Source organism: Schistocerca gregaria, chromosome 8 (genome assembly GCF_023897955.1).
Source record: "Schistocerca gregaria isolate iqSchGreg1 chromosome 8, iqSchGreg1.2, whole genome shotgun sequence".
Lineage (NCBI taxonomy): Eukaryota > Metazoa > Arthropoda > Insecta > Orthoptera > Acrididae > Schistocerca > Schistocerca gregaria.
Genome location: NC_064927.1, coordinates 438,692,568 through 438,709,521, shown reverse-complemented (window position 1 = coordinate 438,709,521; position 16,954 = coordinate 438,692,568). Strand labels below are relative to the sequence as shown.

Here is a 16,954-nt window from a genome sequence, read left to right as displayed (position 1 = left end):
TTCTGCCTTGGTGCCAATGATGGTCGTATTCGTGTTTGGCGCCGTGCAGGTGAGCGCCACAATCAGGACTGTATACGACCGAGGCACACAGGGCCAACACCCGCCATCATGGCGTGGGGAGCGATCTCCTACAGTGGCCGTACACCTCTGGTGATCGTCGAGGAGACACTGAATAGTGCACGGTACATCCAAACCGTCATCGAACCCATCGTTCTAGCATTCCTAGACCGGCAAGGGAACTTGCTGTTCCAACAGGAGAATGCACATCCGCATGTATCCCGCGCCACCCAACGTGCTCTAGAAGGTGTAAGTCAACTACCCTGGCCAGCAAGATCTCCGGATCTGTCCCCCATTGAGCATGTTTGATACTGGATGAAGCGTCTTCTCACGCGGTCTGCACGTCCAGCACGAACGCTGGTCAAACTGAGGCGCCAGGTGGAAATGGCATGGCAAGCCGTTCCACAGGACTACATCCAGCATCTCTACGATCGTCTCCATGGGAGAATAGCAGCCTGCATTGCTGCGAAAGGTGGATATACACTGTACTAGTGCCGACATTGTGCATGCTCTGTTGCCTGTGTCTATGTGGCTGTGCTTCTGTTAGTGTGATCATGTGATGTATCTGACCCCAGGAATGTTTCAATAAAGTTTCCCCTTCCTGGGACAATGAATTCACGGTGTTCTTATTTCAATTTCCAGGAGTATATATTAATGTCGACTTGGCAAAATATGGTATGCTTGGAGATCATGACAATGTTCATACAAAGAAGTCATCAACATTAATAATTATGTAATTTATGCACCTAATTAAAGTCTTATCTCATCTAACAGCTTCCTAACTAAGCACAAATATATATATCTTTTCACAGCCCCCCGTGACATTACATACGTGAGGAGGGAGGGGGGGGGGGCGAGGAATGGGATGGATGCTGCATGTGAGTGACGTCAGTGGCAACTGAGATGTGTTGTGTACATATGCTTAGTCAGCAAGTTCTAAGACAAATCACAATTTGTTCTAAATTTAGGAGACACAACTGTGTGAGTTGATTAGACTTTATGACGTCTGCACAGGCATATTGATGCAATCTCCAAGCATTTCATATGTCGCCATATCATAATAAATGGATGTGAATCTTTCAGAACAAAATGACACAGTGCAAACTTTCATTAGTCTTTAGCGTCTTGCCACCAGTGCATCTTGTCAAAAGACTAGTAGATGCATGTCTCTGAAAGACAAGTTCTATTTTGACAATTTTGTCATCTGTCAGTGTGCCACAGCCTCTCGCACAGTCCATTCTTCGAATAAAATCTTAGACATAATTGTAATTTAAAGACAGCCAAATCGCGTTGGGAAGTAAGAGTAAACATTCCCAAGATGTGAATTAGTCGTGATAATGTTTTTGAAAAACACTGCAGTATTAGGGCGGAGTTGCATCGAAGCAATTCAGAGGCTAGCTGCTAGTATTCTTACTGGTTGGTCTCATCAACAAGTGAATATTGTTGAGAAGCTTCGTGAACTCATGTGGCAATCCCTGGAGGGAAGATGACGTTCCTTCCGCGGGAAACAATTGAGAAAATTGAAGCTCACCGCAGGCTGATTCACCTGTCGCTAACGTACATTTTGTGTAAGGACCACGAAGATAAGAGAAATTAGGGCTCGTTGGGAAATATAGTCATTTCCTCCTCTTTCTTATTGCGAGTGGTACAGGAAAAGAAGTGACAGAGCGGTGCAACGAACTCTTCGCCACGCACCATGAGGTACCTTGCGAAGCATCTACAGTAACATTTCGAACATTTGTGAAGACACGTCCACACATAAATCCAATACACTGCTCTTACAGCTGATGGTGTGCATAAAGAGAAAATTGCAGCACGAGGATGGATAAACGAAACTGAAAGGAACTTCACACCCCACATTATGAACGAATGCCATACTGAAAGTCATCGTGATTCCGCTGTTATAAAAAAAAAGTTGATTTCTTATATAATCCCTGTACATAGTTCTCTAAGTTTGAAATTCCCTTACATCTTAAATCTGTTCAGGTTGGCTAGAAGCAATCGCATATTTCTGTATATACCTTAGCATCTCTTTGCATTGCGTTCTAAACGCCAGCAGTAGGAGGTTGAAAAGTCAGGCATGCAGGTTTGTGAGTAATACTTCTCTGCTACAGTGTCTCAGCTTTTTTGGAATCTCTGTAGTAGTTCTAGGTCACGTGTTATCCTGTTACACAATGCTCTTGTCCCAAGGATTTTATTGTGCCGTGTGTGAGGGAATTCTAGAACTGTCTAAATGTAGTGGAGAGCAGTTATGTTTGTATAGCCTGAGGAAAATTAATCAGAATGCAATCCTGAGCACCCCAGAACACGTTGCTCATTTCTTACTCAACAGATAACACTATTCTTTCAAACGATTTTTATGGCAAGCCCAAATGATAACATTCCTTAGTCACATTTTGTTTCAGATGGAAACGACATAAATTGCTTGTCCAATACTCATAGAAAAACCGTGTCCTTCATTCCGAGACCTGTGAAAATTTTTTGTTGTTGTTCTGCGATGAGGTCGTGGGCCTTCAAAGGTGCATACAACCAGCACAAACGTTTCGACAACCCAAGTTGAGAAACCCGTCTTGCATATCACCGTATGCTGTCTCAAGATATTTGGTATTTCATTTACACTGAAACGGACGTAGTGTCTAATGAAATCGACAACTCTTTCTTTGTTGGCTCCCATGCTAACTTTACCATATGTACGCTGAGTGAGCTGCAATTTCGGCAGCAAACGTATGGTCCTTCAACAAGCAGACGTCTGCTGCAGAAGTGACAGTTCACTTAGCGTACATATGGAATTCAACGACAGCGTGGTTTCGACGACACAGTTTGGCGACACACCTTATAAAGTCAATGGATTACGATAATGAAGTGGTTTCTATTGCGTTGTGGCAGTTGCACTTACCCATAAACAAAAGTCAGCTACGAATACCAGCACCGCTCCCTCGGCAGTATTCAAATGAGGAAGATGGTATAACTGTACATTATTTTTGAAAATTTCTTATGGAGTCAAACACAAGAGGAACTGGTAAACGCAGTGATTTGTTTGTTTGTTTCTTTTTATTAGGGCACAAAAACTAATAGGGTCATACGCGCCCTCGTCAGAACTATAGAACGCTAAGACAAAGAAGAGCTAAAAACGAATACACGTTAATCCGAATTGAAGGAAGAGAAGACAGCTAAAAACAGGGCCTTGGGAGAAAGGTCTACAAAATACGCCATAGATCAATGGAGATCATGAGCTAAAAATTAAATGGCTTTCGCCATACTGGTTCGAAAAAGTAAAACGTCGTCGACATCCCGCGTGTCGTTCGCTGGAAAGGCCGATAACTCAGACGGCACACAAAACGAGAACGTAAATGGTTAACAAAGTACTTTCAATCGGCAAATGGCGGACCGTCAAAGGTTTAGCGCGATGAGTACAAAGTGGTGGGAGAGCACCAGTTTCGCTTCCTACGCCCGGGTTCCCGGGTTCGATTCCCGGCGGGGTTAGAGATTTTCTCTGCCTCGTGATGACTGGGTGTTGTGTGATGTCCTTAGGTTAGTTAGGTTTAAGTAGTTCTAAGTTCTAGGGGACTGATGACCATAGATGTTAATTCCCATAGTGCTCTGAGCCATTTTGTTTTGAGCACTAGTTAAAAAATGGCGATGGCCAGAAAGACAGTGCCCGATATGCAACCTAACCAAAATGACCTCTTCATGGCAAGAGGGCCGAGATGAGGTCGCCCAAGCCGCTGGGAGGCGCTTAATAACCCAGAGCTCATTCCCGTGAAGGGACGACCGGTGGTGATGCCAAAGTGACACCACCTGCTGACAGACGGTAGCACAGATGTCATCGGATGGAATGGAAGTAGTAGCGGGCCGAGGTACGAGGACTGCAGCCTCGGCAGCAGCGTCAGGCAGAATCTAAGAGGTGGGATTTTCATTCATGCATCACCACCAGACGTGCTGTAAATTGAAAATGTTAGACTGTAAGGCAGGAATCTCTGAGCGATTTTGCTTATCCGTTGCCACTCTTGATGTATGATGTAAGTAGGTATTCCTCTACAGGTGTAGATACCATAGGAGCGGTTAAAATATTGAGCTGCAGCCAGTCCCTTTACGTGGACTTCTTCACCTGAGGGTCGTGGAAACTTCTTTCGATTGCCATATGGGTGTAAGCAGTGTGTGTTTACCTATGTGCACCTTGCGACTAGTCGCCCTGTCGGAAGTGCAGACTAGATGCGCCCAGTGTGACGCGCGCCTCCGCTGGTATGTGGGGCAAGTACAGTCTCACGGCGACTAGCCGGAGGCCGCACACGTGTAAACACACTATAATTCAGTGGACTCTTAGAACTACTCACCTTCTTTTGTATGGGGGCAAGCCATCAAGGTGCACGCCCACACTCCTGGGCCGATGCACGTGCATGCGTTGCAGCAGTCTACCTGCTTCTTCTCGCCAGGTTTGCAGGCAGGGCAGCCTGTACAACCCACACTTAAATTAATGCAGTTTCTTGTGAACAATCACAACGATGTAAAACGCACACTTTATAGTTTTCAGGCCTAAAATAAAGAGTTCCTGAGAAATATAGCTATATGCGAGGCACTTTTGACTGTACAAATTATTTTAAATTGAAGAAAGGCATTTATACATTTATAGCATTTAAACAGTTGGAGAAAGCTTTTGACAATGTGTAAGTAGGCTGTTTAGGTTTTCATGTTGGCAACGCCATGTAGCGCACTATATGAAAATCGCTGACTGTGTTCTGTGCAGTCTGTGGCTGGTTTGCATTGTTGAAATTTGCTATTGTAGTGTTGGGCAGTTAGCTGTTAACAGCGCGTAGCGTTGCGCATCTGGAGGTGAGCTGCCAGCAGTGGTGGATGTGAGGAGAGAGATGGCAGAGTTTTGAGTGCGGATGATCTGGACGTGTGTCCATCAGAGATAGTAAATTTGTAAGACTGGCTGTCATGAACAGCGTGGACGTGAACCGTATGTGCAGTTGACGGACTTTGAGCGAGGGCATATAGTGGGCATGCCGGAGGCCGGGTGGACGTACCGCCGAATTGCTCAACACGTGGGGCGTGAGGTCTCCACAGTACATCGATGTTGTCGCCAGTGGTCGACGGAAGGTGCACGTGCCCGTCGACCTGGGACCGGACCGCAGCGACGCACAGATGCACGCCAAGACCGTAGGATCCTACGCAGTGCCGTAGGGGACCGCACCGCCACTTCCCAGCAAATTAGGGACACTGTTGCTCCTGGGGTATCGGCGAGGACCATTCGCAGCCGTCTCCATGAAGCTGGGCTACGGTCCCGCACACCGTTAGGCCGTCTTCCGCTCACGCCCCAACATCGTGCAGCCCGCCTCCAGTGGTGTCGCGACAGGCGTGAATTGAGGGACGAATGGAGACGTGTCGTCTTCAGTGATGATAGTCGCTTCTGCCTTGGTGCCAGTGATGGTCGTATGCGTGTTTGGCGCCGTGCCCGTGAGCGCCACAATCAGGACTGCATAAGACCGAGGCACACAGGGCCAACACCCGGCATCATGGTGTGGGGAGCGATCTCCTACACTGGCCGTACACCTCTGGTGATCGTCGAGGGGACACTGAATAGTGCACGGTACATCCAAACCGTCATCGAACCCATCGTTCTAGCATTCCTAGACCGGCAAGGGAACTTGCTGTTCCAACAGGACAATGCACGTCCGCATGTATCCCGTGCCACCCAACGTGCTCTAGAAGGTGTAAGTCAACTACCCTGGCCAACAAGATCTCCGGATCTGTCCCCCATTGAGCATGTTTGGGACTGGATGAAGCGTCGTCTCACGCGGTCTGCACGTCCAGTACGAACGCTGGTCCAACTGAGGCGCCAGGTGGAAATGGCATGGCAAGCCGTTCCACAGGACTACATCCAGCATCTCTACGATCGTCTCCATTGGAGAATAGCAGCCTGCATTGCTGCGAAAGGTGGATATACACTGTACTAGTGCCGACATTGTGCATGCTCTGTTGCCTGTGTCTATGTGCCTGTGGTTCTGTCAGTGTGATCATGTGATGTATCTGACCCCAGGAATGTGTCAATAAAGTTTCCCCTTCCTGGGACAATGAATTCACGGTGTTCTTATTTCAATTTCCAGGAGTATATATATATACACTCCTGGAAATGGAAAAAAGAACACATTGACACTGGTGTGTCAGACCCACCATACTTGCTCCGGACACTGCGAGAGGGCTGTACAAGCAATGATCACACGCACGGCACAGCGGACACACCAGGAACCGCGGTGTTGGCCGTCGAATGGCGCTAGCTGCGCAGCATTTGTGCACCCCAGCCTTCAGTGTCAGCCAGTTTTCCGTGGCATACGGAGCTCCATCGCAGTCTTTAACACTGGTAGCATGCCGCGACAGCGTGGACGTGAACCGTATGTGCAGTTGACGGACTTTGAGCGAGGGCGTATAGTGGGCATGCGGGAGGCCGGGTGGACGTACCGCCGAATTGCTCAACACGTGGGGCGTGAGGTCTCCACAGTACATCGATGTTGTCGCCAGTGGTCGGCGGAAGGTGCATGTGCCCATCGACCTGGGACCGGACCGCAGCGACCCACGGATGCACGCCAAGACCGTAGGATCCTACGCAGTGCCGTAGGGGATCGCACCGCCACTTCCCAGCAAATTAGGGACACTGTTGCTCCTGGGGTATCGGCGAGGACCATTCGCAACCGTCTCCATGAAGCTGGGCTACGGTCCCGCACACCGTTAGGCCGTCTTCCGCTCACGCCCCAACATCGTGCAGCCCGCCTCCAGTGGTGTCGCGACAGGCGTGAATGGAGGGACGAATGGAGACGTGTCGTCTTCAGCGATGAGAGTCGCTTCTGCCTTGGTGCCAATGATGGTCGTATGCGTGTTTGGCGCCGTGCAGGTGAGCGCCACAATCGGGACTGCATACGACCGAGGCACACAGGGCCAACACCCAGCATCATGGTGTGGGGAGCGATCTCCTACACTGGCCGTACACCTCTGGTGATCGTCGAGGGGACACTGAATAGTGCACGGTACATCCGAACCGTCATCGAACCCATCGTTCTACCATTCCTAGACCGGCAAGGGAACTTGCTGTTCCAACAGGACAATGCACGTCCGCATGTATCCCGTGCCACCCAACGTGCTCTAGAAGTTGCAAGTCAACTACCCTGGCCAGCAAGATCTCCGGATCTGTCCCCCATTGAGCATGTTTGGGACTGGATGAAGCGTCGTCTCACGCGGTCTGCACGTCCAGCACGAACGCTGGTCCAACTGAGGCGCCAGGTGGAAATGGCATGGCAAGCCGTTCCACAGGACTACATCCAGCATCTCTACGATCGTCTCCATGGGAGAATAGCAGCCTGCATTGCTGCGAAAGGTGGATATACACTGTACTAGTCAGTGTGATCATGTGATGTATCTGACCCCAGGAATGTGTCAATAAAGTTTCCCCTTCCTGGGACAATTCACGGTGTTCTTATTTCAATTTCCAGGAGTATATATATATATATATATATATATATATATATATATATATATATATATAACTTTTGAACAACGTTAAGGTAAATACATTGATTGTTCTTTATCAAAATCTTTCATTTTCCAATTATGCCTATCAGTAGTTAGTCCCTTCAGTAGTTGTTTTTTTTTTGGGGTCATCAGTCTACTGACTGGTTTGAAGCGGCCCGCCACGAATTCCTCCCCTGTGCTAACCTCTTCATCTCAGAGTAGCACCTGCAGCCTACGTCCTCAATTATTTGCTTGACATACTCCAATCTCTGTCTTCCTCTACAGTTTTTATCCTCTAACGGCTCCCTGGAGGTCATTCCCTCATGTCGTTGCAGATGTCCTATCATCCTGTCCCTTCTCCTTATCGGTGTTTTCCACATATTTCTTTCCTCTCCGATTCTGCGTAGAACCTTCTCATTCCTTACCTTATCAGTCCACCTAATTTCCAACATTCGTCTATAGCACCACATTTCAAATGCTTCGATTCTCTTCTGTTCCGGTTTCCCCACAGTCCATGTTTCACTATCATAGAATGTTGTCTTCCAGATGTACATCCTCAGAAATTTCTTCCTCAAATTAAGGCCGGTATTTGATATGAGTAGACTTCTCTTGGCCAGAAATGCCTTTTTTTCCATAGCGAGTCTGCTTTTGATGTCCTCTTTGCTCTGTCCGTCACTGGTTATTTTACTGCCTAGGTAGCAGAATTCTTTAACTTCATTGACTTCATTGACTTCGTGACCATCAATCCTGATGTTAAGTTTCTTGCTGTTCTCATTTCTACTACTTCTCATTACCTTCGTCTTTCTCCGATTTACTCTCAAACCATACTGTGTATTCATTAGACTGTTCATTCCGTTCAGCAGATCATTTAATTCTTCTTCACTTTCACTCAGGATAGCAATGTCATCAGCGAATCTTATCATTGATATCCTTTCACCTTGTGTTTTAATTCCACTCCTGAACCTTTCTTTTATTTCCATCATTGCTTCCTCGATGTACAGATTGAAGAGTAGGGGCGAAAGCCTACAGCCTTGTCTTACACCCTTCTTAATACGAGCACTTCGTTCTTAATCGTCCACTCTTATTATTCCCTCTTGGTTGTTGTACATATTGTATATGACTCGGCTCCCCCTATAGCTTACCCCTACTTTTTTCAGAATCTCGAACAGCTTGCACCATTTTATATTGTCGAACTCTTTTTCCAGGTCGACAAATCCTATGAACGTGTCTTGATTTTTCTTTAGCCTTGCTTCCATTGTTAGCTGTAACGTCAGAATTGCCTCTCTCGTGCCTTTACTTTTCCTAAAGCCAACCTGATCGTCACTTAGCGCATTCTCAATTTTCTTCAGTAGTTAGAATCTTTTATTTAGCTGGCATAGTGGCGCTCGCTGTATTGCAGTAGTTCGAGTAACGAAGATTTTGGTGAGGTAAGTGATTCATGAAAGGTATAGGTTATTATTAGTCAGGGCCATCTTTTTGTAGGGATTTTTGAAAGTCAGATTGCGTTGCGCTAAAAATATTGTGTGTCAGTTTAGTGTTGATCAGAATAAGTAAAGAGCTAAATATCTGAGTACGTTCAGTCCTGCTCAGCTGTTTGAAAATCAAATAACGTAAGGGGTTTGCCAGCACAGTAATTCAATAATTTTTCTAAGGGGACTTTTCAACTGGTGCGCGAAATAGACGTTCTGATGAATGATGGGGATAGAACACACGGAGTGGTAGGTTATCCACAGCATCTACTAGACTGTGGTTATAAGAGTTATGGACCTGCAACGGAAGCAGTAGTTCAGAAGAGTATGAGACAGAGATATGGCCCCTCTCCAATGTCACTTGATGAATATGTTGATCGAACAGGGATAACTAATGAGATATTTAGAAAGGAAATTAAAATTCAGTGGAAGTTATGACTACGTTGTTTCCCAATGACATTGAATTCAGTCAGAGACTTGAAAAGACATTGAAAGATCACCTGAACGAAATGGATAGTGACTTGAAAAGAGTTTGTGAAACGAGTATCAACAAAGGCAAATCAGCGGTAATGGAATCGGTAGAAATTTAAACAGGCGATGGTGCTTGCATCAGATTAGGACACGAGTTGTGGTAATGGGTGAGTTCTGGTATATTGGGCATAAAAATTATTGACGATGTGCGAAGTCGTGAGAAATAAAGATGTTGACGGAAAACGTTTCTGATTTTTAGAAAAGGTTTCTTTGCTAGTATCATTGTGCTTTATAGATGTGTATACAAATGCATACTAACCTGGTTTCCCAGGCAACGGCTGGGAGCAGTTACAGGTAGTGCAACACGCTCTGGTACCCGCCGAGTTACAGGTGCAGTTGTTACAGTCCTTCTTGAATACCGTATTGGGCTTGCATTTTATCTCCACTGCGGGCATTTTAAGCAGAAAACAAACTCTCATACATCGAAATAATGTTTTATGCAATACACTGTCTTCGAATGTGAAAAATCTGAAGAATAAAATTTCTAACTTTTGTCAAGATACATCAGTACATAATTGCAATACATAGTTCATAAAAATGATTGTATCTATAAACATTTGGCAGAAATGAGAAACATGTGACAGAACTGAAACATTTTGACCGAGGGTCATACTGGAAGTCATGGCCATTACATTGTTATAAAATACGACGTTTATTGAAATATAATGTTTTATCTAACAATCCATGTACACCTTCTCCATGAAAGTTCCCTTACAGCTTGTCAATGCAGGCTGACCAGAAACAATAACCCGCAAGTTTCTCGATGTACTCTAGCATCTCGGTGCGCTGGCTTCTAAGCACCAGCAGTCGTAAGTTGGCAAATCAGGCATGCTACACGTCTTTCCTACCAAAATGTCTTTATAGGTAACATGTTAATTTTCTCAATGTGCTCTACTTTGTTTAAAAAAATTAATGTATTTATGAAGAACTATCGGAAAATATTTCTTTATTTAAAGAAACCAGTTTCGACAGACTTTGCTGTCATCTCTAGCCCTTGAAAAGTCTTTTTGTTGTGAAACATTTTCATTTTAAGTTGGACCTCAAACCAAGTTATCATGTGGATAAAGACAGCACATTATAAAAGATTTGTCACAACTAAAATATCGTAAAACATGAAGCACCTTGTGTAAATGGTCATATACCACTCACAGATGATAGTAATATCATAAAACACAATACACAATAGCACATCTGTTTACATAAGATAAACATACTCTGTTTTTTTATGACCTGGAGATGATAGCAAACTCTGTCGAAACAGGTTGTTTCAAATGAAGAAATATTAATGTGAACTAGGCTTATGAATGTTTTAAGCAAGTAAAACAGATAGCCCCATCTATCTTCTCAAAATGAGAAAATTCAAACTTTCAGAAAACAGTATTGTAAACATTATGGTAGAAACGCTGGAAAAGTGAGGGAAATTAGTACTGTTTAAAAACCAAAGAATATGTTTCAATTATTACAATATTATTCCTGGGCGGGAGCGTGCAGAGAAAGAGGAATACTTTCTAGTTGCAAATTATCGGTGGTGAACTATGTGTGCATTGAAACGACGCTCAGAGGCGTAATGAAGAATATATTGCCGAAACAATGTTGTAAATATGGCGAGGTATTGTATATGGATGAGCGAGCGTATATCTTGTAACAGTACAAGGAACTCAAGGAGATCTCGTAATTTAAGTGTTGGAAGAAGAGTACTGGGTGACGAAAATTATTAAAAGATAGCTTGTTGTTGAAGAAGAGAGGGTTGCTATTAATTATCACCACAATACGAATTATGATGCACCAGCTTCAACCCACCTGAAAGCAAAATCGATTCATTTAATGGTTTAGATATGTATACCCCTAGCCAGCATCGTAATTTCACGGTTCTGAACATTGTAGTGTTTCTAGTTTAACTATAATTGACTTAATTGTTGTTCATTATCTATACCTACATCTACATCATTGTTTCGAAACCAACTTTTCGGCGTATGACGGAGTGGATCCATGTCTCTACTTGCTACTAGTCACCAAAATGACTGTCTATATTCCTCCGCCTTTGCTTTTTTTTTAGTCACGAGTCTTCTGGCTGGTTTGATGCGGCCCACACGAATTCCTCTCCTGTACCAACCTCTTCATCTCAGAGTACCACTTGCAACATACATCTTCAGTCATTTGCTGGATGTTTTCCAGTCTCTATCTTCCTCTACAATTTTTTACCTGTACCGCTCCCTCTGGTACCATGAAGGTATTCCCTGATGTATTAACTGATGTCTTACCTACCTGACACTTCTTCTTGTCGGTGCTTACCATGTATTTCATTCCTCTCTGACTCTTCGTGGAAACATCTCATTCCTTACGTTATCGGTCCGCCTAATTTTCAACACTCTGTTTTAGCACCAAGTTCAACAAGTGACTGGATGGAAGCCTTAGACCCACCTGGTGATTTTATATCAAACCAGAATTTTCTTGGGTTCTCTGCCAGATCTTTTGCTAAGGTATGACGGTGGTAGTAGTTGTATGCTTCGTGCGTAGATGTTTTCAGAGACGCACGCATCTCTCCTAACCTCTGCTTGTCGTCATTTAAGCGTTCTCTTTTGAGTCGAGAGTGCAACAGCCTCTGCTCAATCAGCATTTACCAAACCTCTTTATTAAAGCACGGTGGGTCTTTTCCGACCATGATTCACTTACTAGGCACATAATTCTCCAGACCACTGTTTACAGTCTTCTTGGGTCAAAATGGTTCAAATGGCTGTGAGCACTATGGGACTCAACATCTGAGGTCATCAGTCCCCTAGAACTTAGAACTAATTAAACCTAACTAACCTAAGGACATCACATACATCCATGCCCGAGGCAGGATTCGAACCTGCGACCGTACCGGTCGTGCTGTTCCAGGCTGAAGCGCCTGGAACCGCGTACAGTCTTCTTGAACGTTGTCCATAATTCCTGTACGTCCATCTTAATGGAACTAATTTATGTCAATTTACTGTCTAATTGAGATGCTAATAACTGTTTATCTGCTCTTTCTAGAAGAAACAGTCTCCTAACCTTCTTAACTGATGTATTAACTTCGTAGCCATAGTTGCCATAACAAGATGGTGACCGCTAGTCCCCTTCCTATAACGTCCGAGCTGTTTGTAGCTACAAGGTCTATGGTACTTCCATTGCGTGTAGTCTAACTAGCTGCTCAAGACAGGCTTCACAAAACGTGTTCAGGAGTATTAAGCATGACTGACTCTCTGTATCCCCCTGCAATGAATCCGCAGACCTCCCAGTCTGTACTCGATAGGCTAAAATCGCCTACAACGAGTGTCGCGTGATCTGGTATATATGCGCTACTGACTATAGACATTCTTCGACTGACCCTAGAACTGTCACAGCAGAATCGGGTGGTCAGTAAAAACATCCAACAGACACCTTTATTTCACTAGACCTGTTATACGCGACCACATAACTTCACTGTCACACTCAACTTCGACCTCAATAGAGACAATATTTTTGTAGGCAGCAATGAACACTCCCCCTCCTACGACCTCTAATCTTCCATTCAGACATACGTTCCATGACTCGCTCAATACCTGAGTGCTTTCCATTTCAGTTTTCAGTGAGTTCTCGGTCCCGAGAATAATATGAACGTGAGAACATACCTGGAGGGTAGTAAATTCGGGATCTTTGCTAATAATTCGACAATAACTAATAAAATTTTGTCAGTGGAAGTGTCTTTAATCTGAACGCAGTCTGATTTCCATTGCTGCGTATCGACTAAGTCAGTATTGATCAGAGTGCCTCAGTCTACTGTCTAGCCTAAAAAACCTCAGGTGCACTCCACAAGTACACTGCTACATGAGTAGCTGCTTCCTTTGTGTAGTGCACCCCAGACCTATCAAGGTGAGTCCTACAAATCACCAACCGATAAAGCACATCTAGAAATGTGTTCTAACTCAGTCACAGAGTTGACTGATCCTTTGCTTGAGACCCTACACTCGGCTCCAAACCAAAGGAAGTCGATCATCTCTGGGAACAATGCGTGCTCTGCTTGCACCAACGTGTGAGGTCAATAATCTTGAAATGGTTGAAATGGCCCTAACCACTATGGGACCTAACATCTGAGGTCATCAGTACCCTAGACTTAGAACTACTTAAACTTAACTAACCTCAGGACATCACACACATCCATGCCCGTGGCAGGATTCGAACCTGCCACCGTACTCGATAGCGCAGAAACGCTCGGCCACAGCGGCCGCAGCAATCTTCACAATCTTCACTAGCCGCCTGTATGAACTGAGGATGGCCTGAGAACCCATGCTGCAGGAGTTGTTGTATCGGCGCGAGCCACAACTTGCAGACCATTTACACACTTGCACACTCGATAGCCGCACGTAAGACTGCTCCACACCCCGGATGAGCCCATCCAGCATCCCTACCGAGTGCACATTGGCTTTTTTTCTAGCCCTGAAGGCAATCTACCTAAACGGCTCTATAGCGCGCCTATCGTTGGAGCTCCCAGTAATTACAATCATGCTCATAAATTAAGGATAATGCTGATACATGGTGAAACAACGCTCTGGTGGGCGGTTTTCTGGTTGAAATCACCTCGGGTTATGACCATGCGGTGCATTTGACCTGCGGTGGTCGCACGCTGGCGCTGGCAGCAGTCCACATGCGCAGAGGTGTGTTGGTGCATGTCAGAGTACGGTGCAGCGAGTAAGTGAGCAGACGATTTCAGACATGCTAATGGTGACAGTGTGTTGAAAAGACATATTGATGAGGTTATGAGGAGTAGTATACTAGGGCGACAGGAGGATGGTCAAACACAGGTGGTCAAACACAGCAGGTCGTAGCACGGACTCGTGTCCAGGCGCTACAGTACGGGACGTCCACAGTGTACAACACCACAAGAAGACCGATATCTCACCATCAGTGCCCGCAGATGGCCACGCTGTAGCTAGCCTTGCTCGGGACCTTACTGCAGCCACTGGAACAGTCTCCAGACACACAGTCTGCAGACGACTGAACAGACATGGTTTATTCGCCAGGAGTCGTGCAAGGTGCATTCCACTGACCCCTGGTCACAGGACAGCCCGTAAAGCCTGGTGTCAAGAACACAGTACATGGTGTGGGGTGGGATTATGATTGGTGCACGTACACCCCTGCATGTCTTTGACAAAGGAACTGTAAGAGGTCAGGTGTATAGAGACGTCATTTTGCACCAGTATGTCCGCCTTTTCTGGGGTGCAGTGGGTCCCAACTTCCTCCTGATGGATGACAACGCACGGCCCCAACGAGCTGCCATCACTGAGGAGTACCTTGAAACAGAAGATATCAGGCGAATGGAGTGGCGTGCCTGTTCTCCGGACCTAAATCCCAACGAGCATGTCTGGGATGCTCTCGGTCGACGTATCGCTGCACGTTTTCAAACCCCGACGACAGGCACTGGTGCAAGAATGGACAGCTGCTCCACCATCTGATCCAGATTATGCCAACCCGTTGTGCAGCCTGTGTATGTGTGCATGGTGATCATATCCCATACTGATGTCGGGGTACATGCGCAGGAAATAGTGGCGTTTTGTAGCACATGTGATTCTGGACGGTTTTCTCAACTTATCACCAATACCGTGGACTTAGAGATCGGTGTCGTGTGTGTTCCCTATGTGCCTAAGCTATAAGCGCCAGTTTTGTGTAGTGACATGTTGTGTGGCACCATATTCTGCAATTATCTGCAATTTATGAGCATGAGAGTATTAAATGCCTCTCCCGGGCGCGTGCTCTGACTCTGCTGAAGGAGCGGCTGCAATATCCACTCACAGGGTGAATGGGCGAAGCCAGACAACTACTGTCTACATTGGCCCTCCGCTTCGAGCGACACGAACGCGTTACCACCCGTTACTCACCCTGCTGTGAGGGCGGATCCACTGATTCGTGCTTTAGGAGGTGCCTCGGTAACAAAACCCTTGGGCAAGACAAGAGGAACCTGTGGTGTCCCATGCGACGCGCCGCATTCTCCGTCACCGCTACACCCCGAGGCAGCAGCCTGAAGGTGACTAGCCGTAGCCAAAAGCGCATTCTGCTATTCGCGAACTGCGGCCAACTCCTCTTGCGTCCGCACACAGCATGCACACATCCTAGCCATCCTAGCAAGACTAACTGAAGAATTACACTATAAAAGCAGATAGAATCCTAGATATGCAGGTTGCTGCCGCCGAATATGTCACCAACGGACGCTGTTGATTCAGTATGCTATGTGGCTGGCTGTCCAGAAGAAACGAAAACTGCGCTACAGGCTGCCCGAATTTACACTTACAAAATGCGAGCTTACACCTCTTCAAAAGTAACACGCACGAAATTTAATAAATCTACTATGAGGAAAAGACATGAAAAGGTAAACAATTAACTTGCCGCTCTATAGATCTGTATCTGCCGAGAGTTGCAGCCTCACTGACTGTCTTACTAAACGAACAGACGCTTGTTTACAAAACAAAACAAATGAGCAAATACTGCGCTATAGACTGAATCAATTTACACTACCAACAACCGGAGTTGACTGTCTTACTAAACGAACACACGCTTGTTTACAAAACAAAACAAATGAGCAAATACTGCGCTATAGACTGAATCGATTTAAACTAACAAAAACCGGAGCTGAAACCTCTTAAACGGAAAAACACGCATTAAATTGAATAAATCTAATACAAGGAAAACACAAGAAAATATAAACATCCAACTTTCCGCTCTGTGGATCTGTATGATCCGAGAGCTTCAGCCCCACTGGCGTAACTAACCATCACTACAGTCCAATCATTTCACCATTATCGCTGAGTAAATTAAGTGAAAGAGGTAATATCACTTCATCTGAGAGAAATTTAATTGCACATGCCAGTTAACATAAATTCAATCAGTTCATGAAACTAGTGCAGTAATGATTAACTAAAGAAAACTAATTAAAAAGAATACAAAGTAAAAGTAACTTAAGATATCAGGTAAATTAAAAGGAGTATCCAATTTGGACAAAATCAATTGCTATAAAATCTGGTGTGTGTTTTCAGATATTACATGTGTCCCAATTTTCGTAACGTTGGTGTTGCCAAAGTGTTTATGGTGACTGTGAGTTATTTCTCCTAAGCAAATTTCATATAGTTTCAGTGGCATATTCAAAATTACAGCTAACTACAGCGCAATGTTTATTTTCACACGAAACTTATTTTTTATCTTTGTCACATACGATATGTATCTGTGCAATAGCGATCAAGATAGACTCTTTATTGCATTCTACTGGTTACCATTACTCATCGGAATCGACGAATTTTCTTTAAAATGTGGAACATTAGGTAATACGAGTCATTGAATCATATAATTAGAGATGAGTGCGGGTAGGTTATAACCATTTCATACTTCCGTTTGTTTCTGGCTCA

The 16,954-nt window shown here is 45.1% G+C and overlaps 1 protein-coding gene across 4 annotated transcripts in view; it reads right to left on the bottom strand.

Moving 5' to 3' along the window:
• Nucleotides 1–16,954, bottom strand: part of LOC126284476 (uncharacterized) — a 91,229-nt gene that overhangs the window by 56,377 nt on the left and 17,898 nt on the right. For all 4 annotated transcript variants that reach the window (XM_049983431.1, XM_049983430.1, XM_049983433.1 and 1 more), the window contains exons 5-6: nt 9,820–9,945; nt 4,392–4,508 (exon numbers count right to left, since the gene is read on the bottom strand). In XM_049983431.1, the coding sequence (XP_049839388.1) occupies nt 4,392–4,508; nt 9,820–9,945 (243 nt within the window). The remainder of the gene's footprint in view (nt 1–4,391; nt 4,509–9,819; nt 9,946–16,954) is intronic.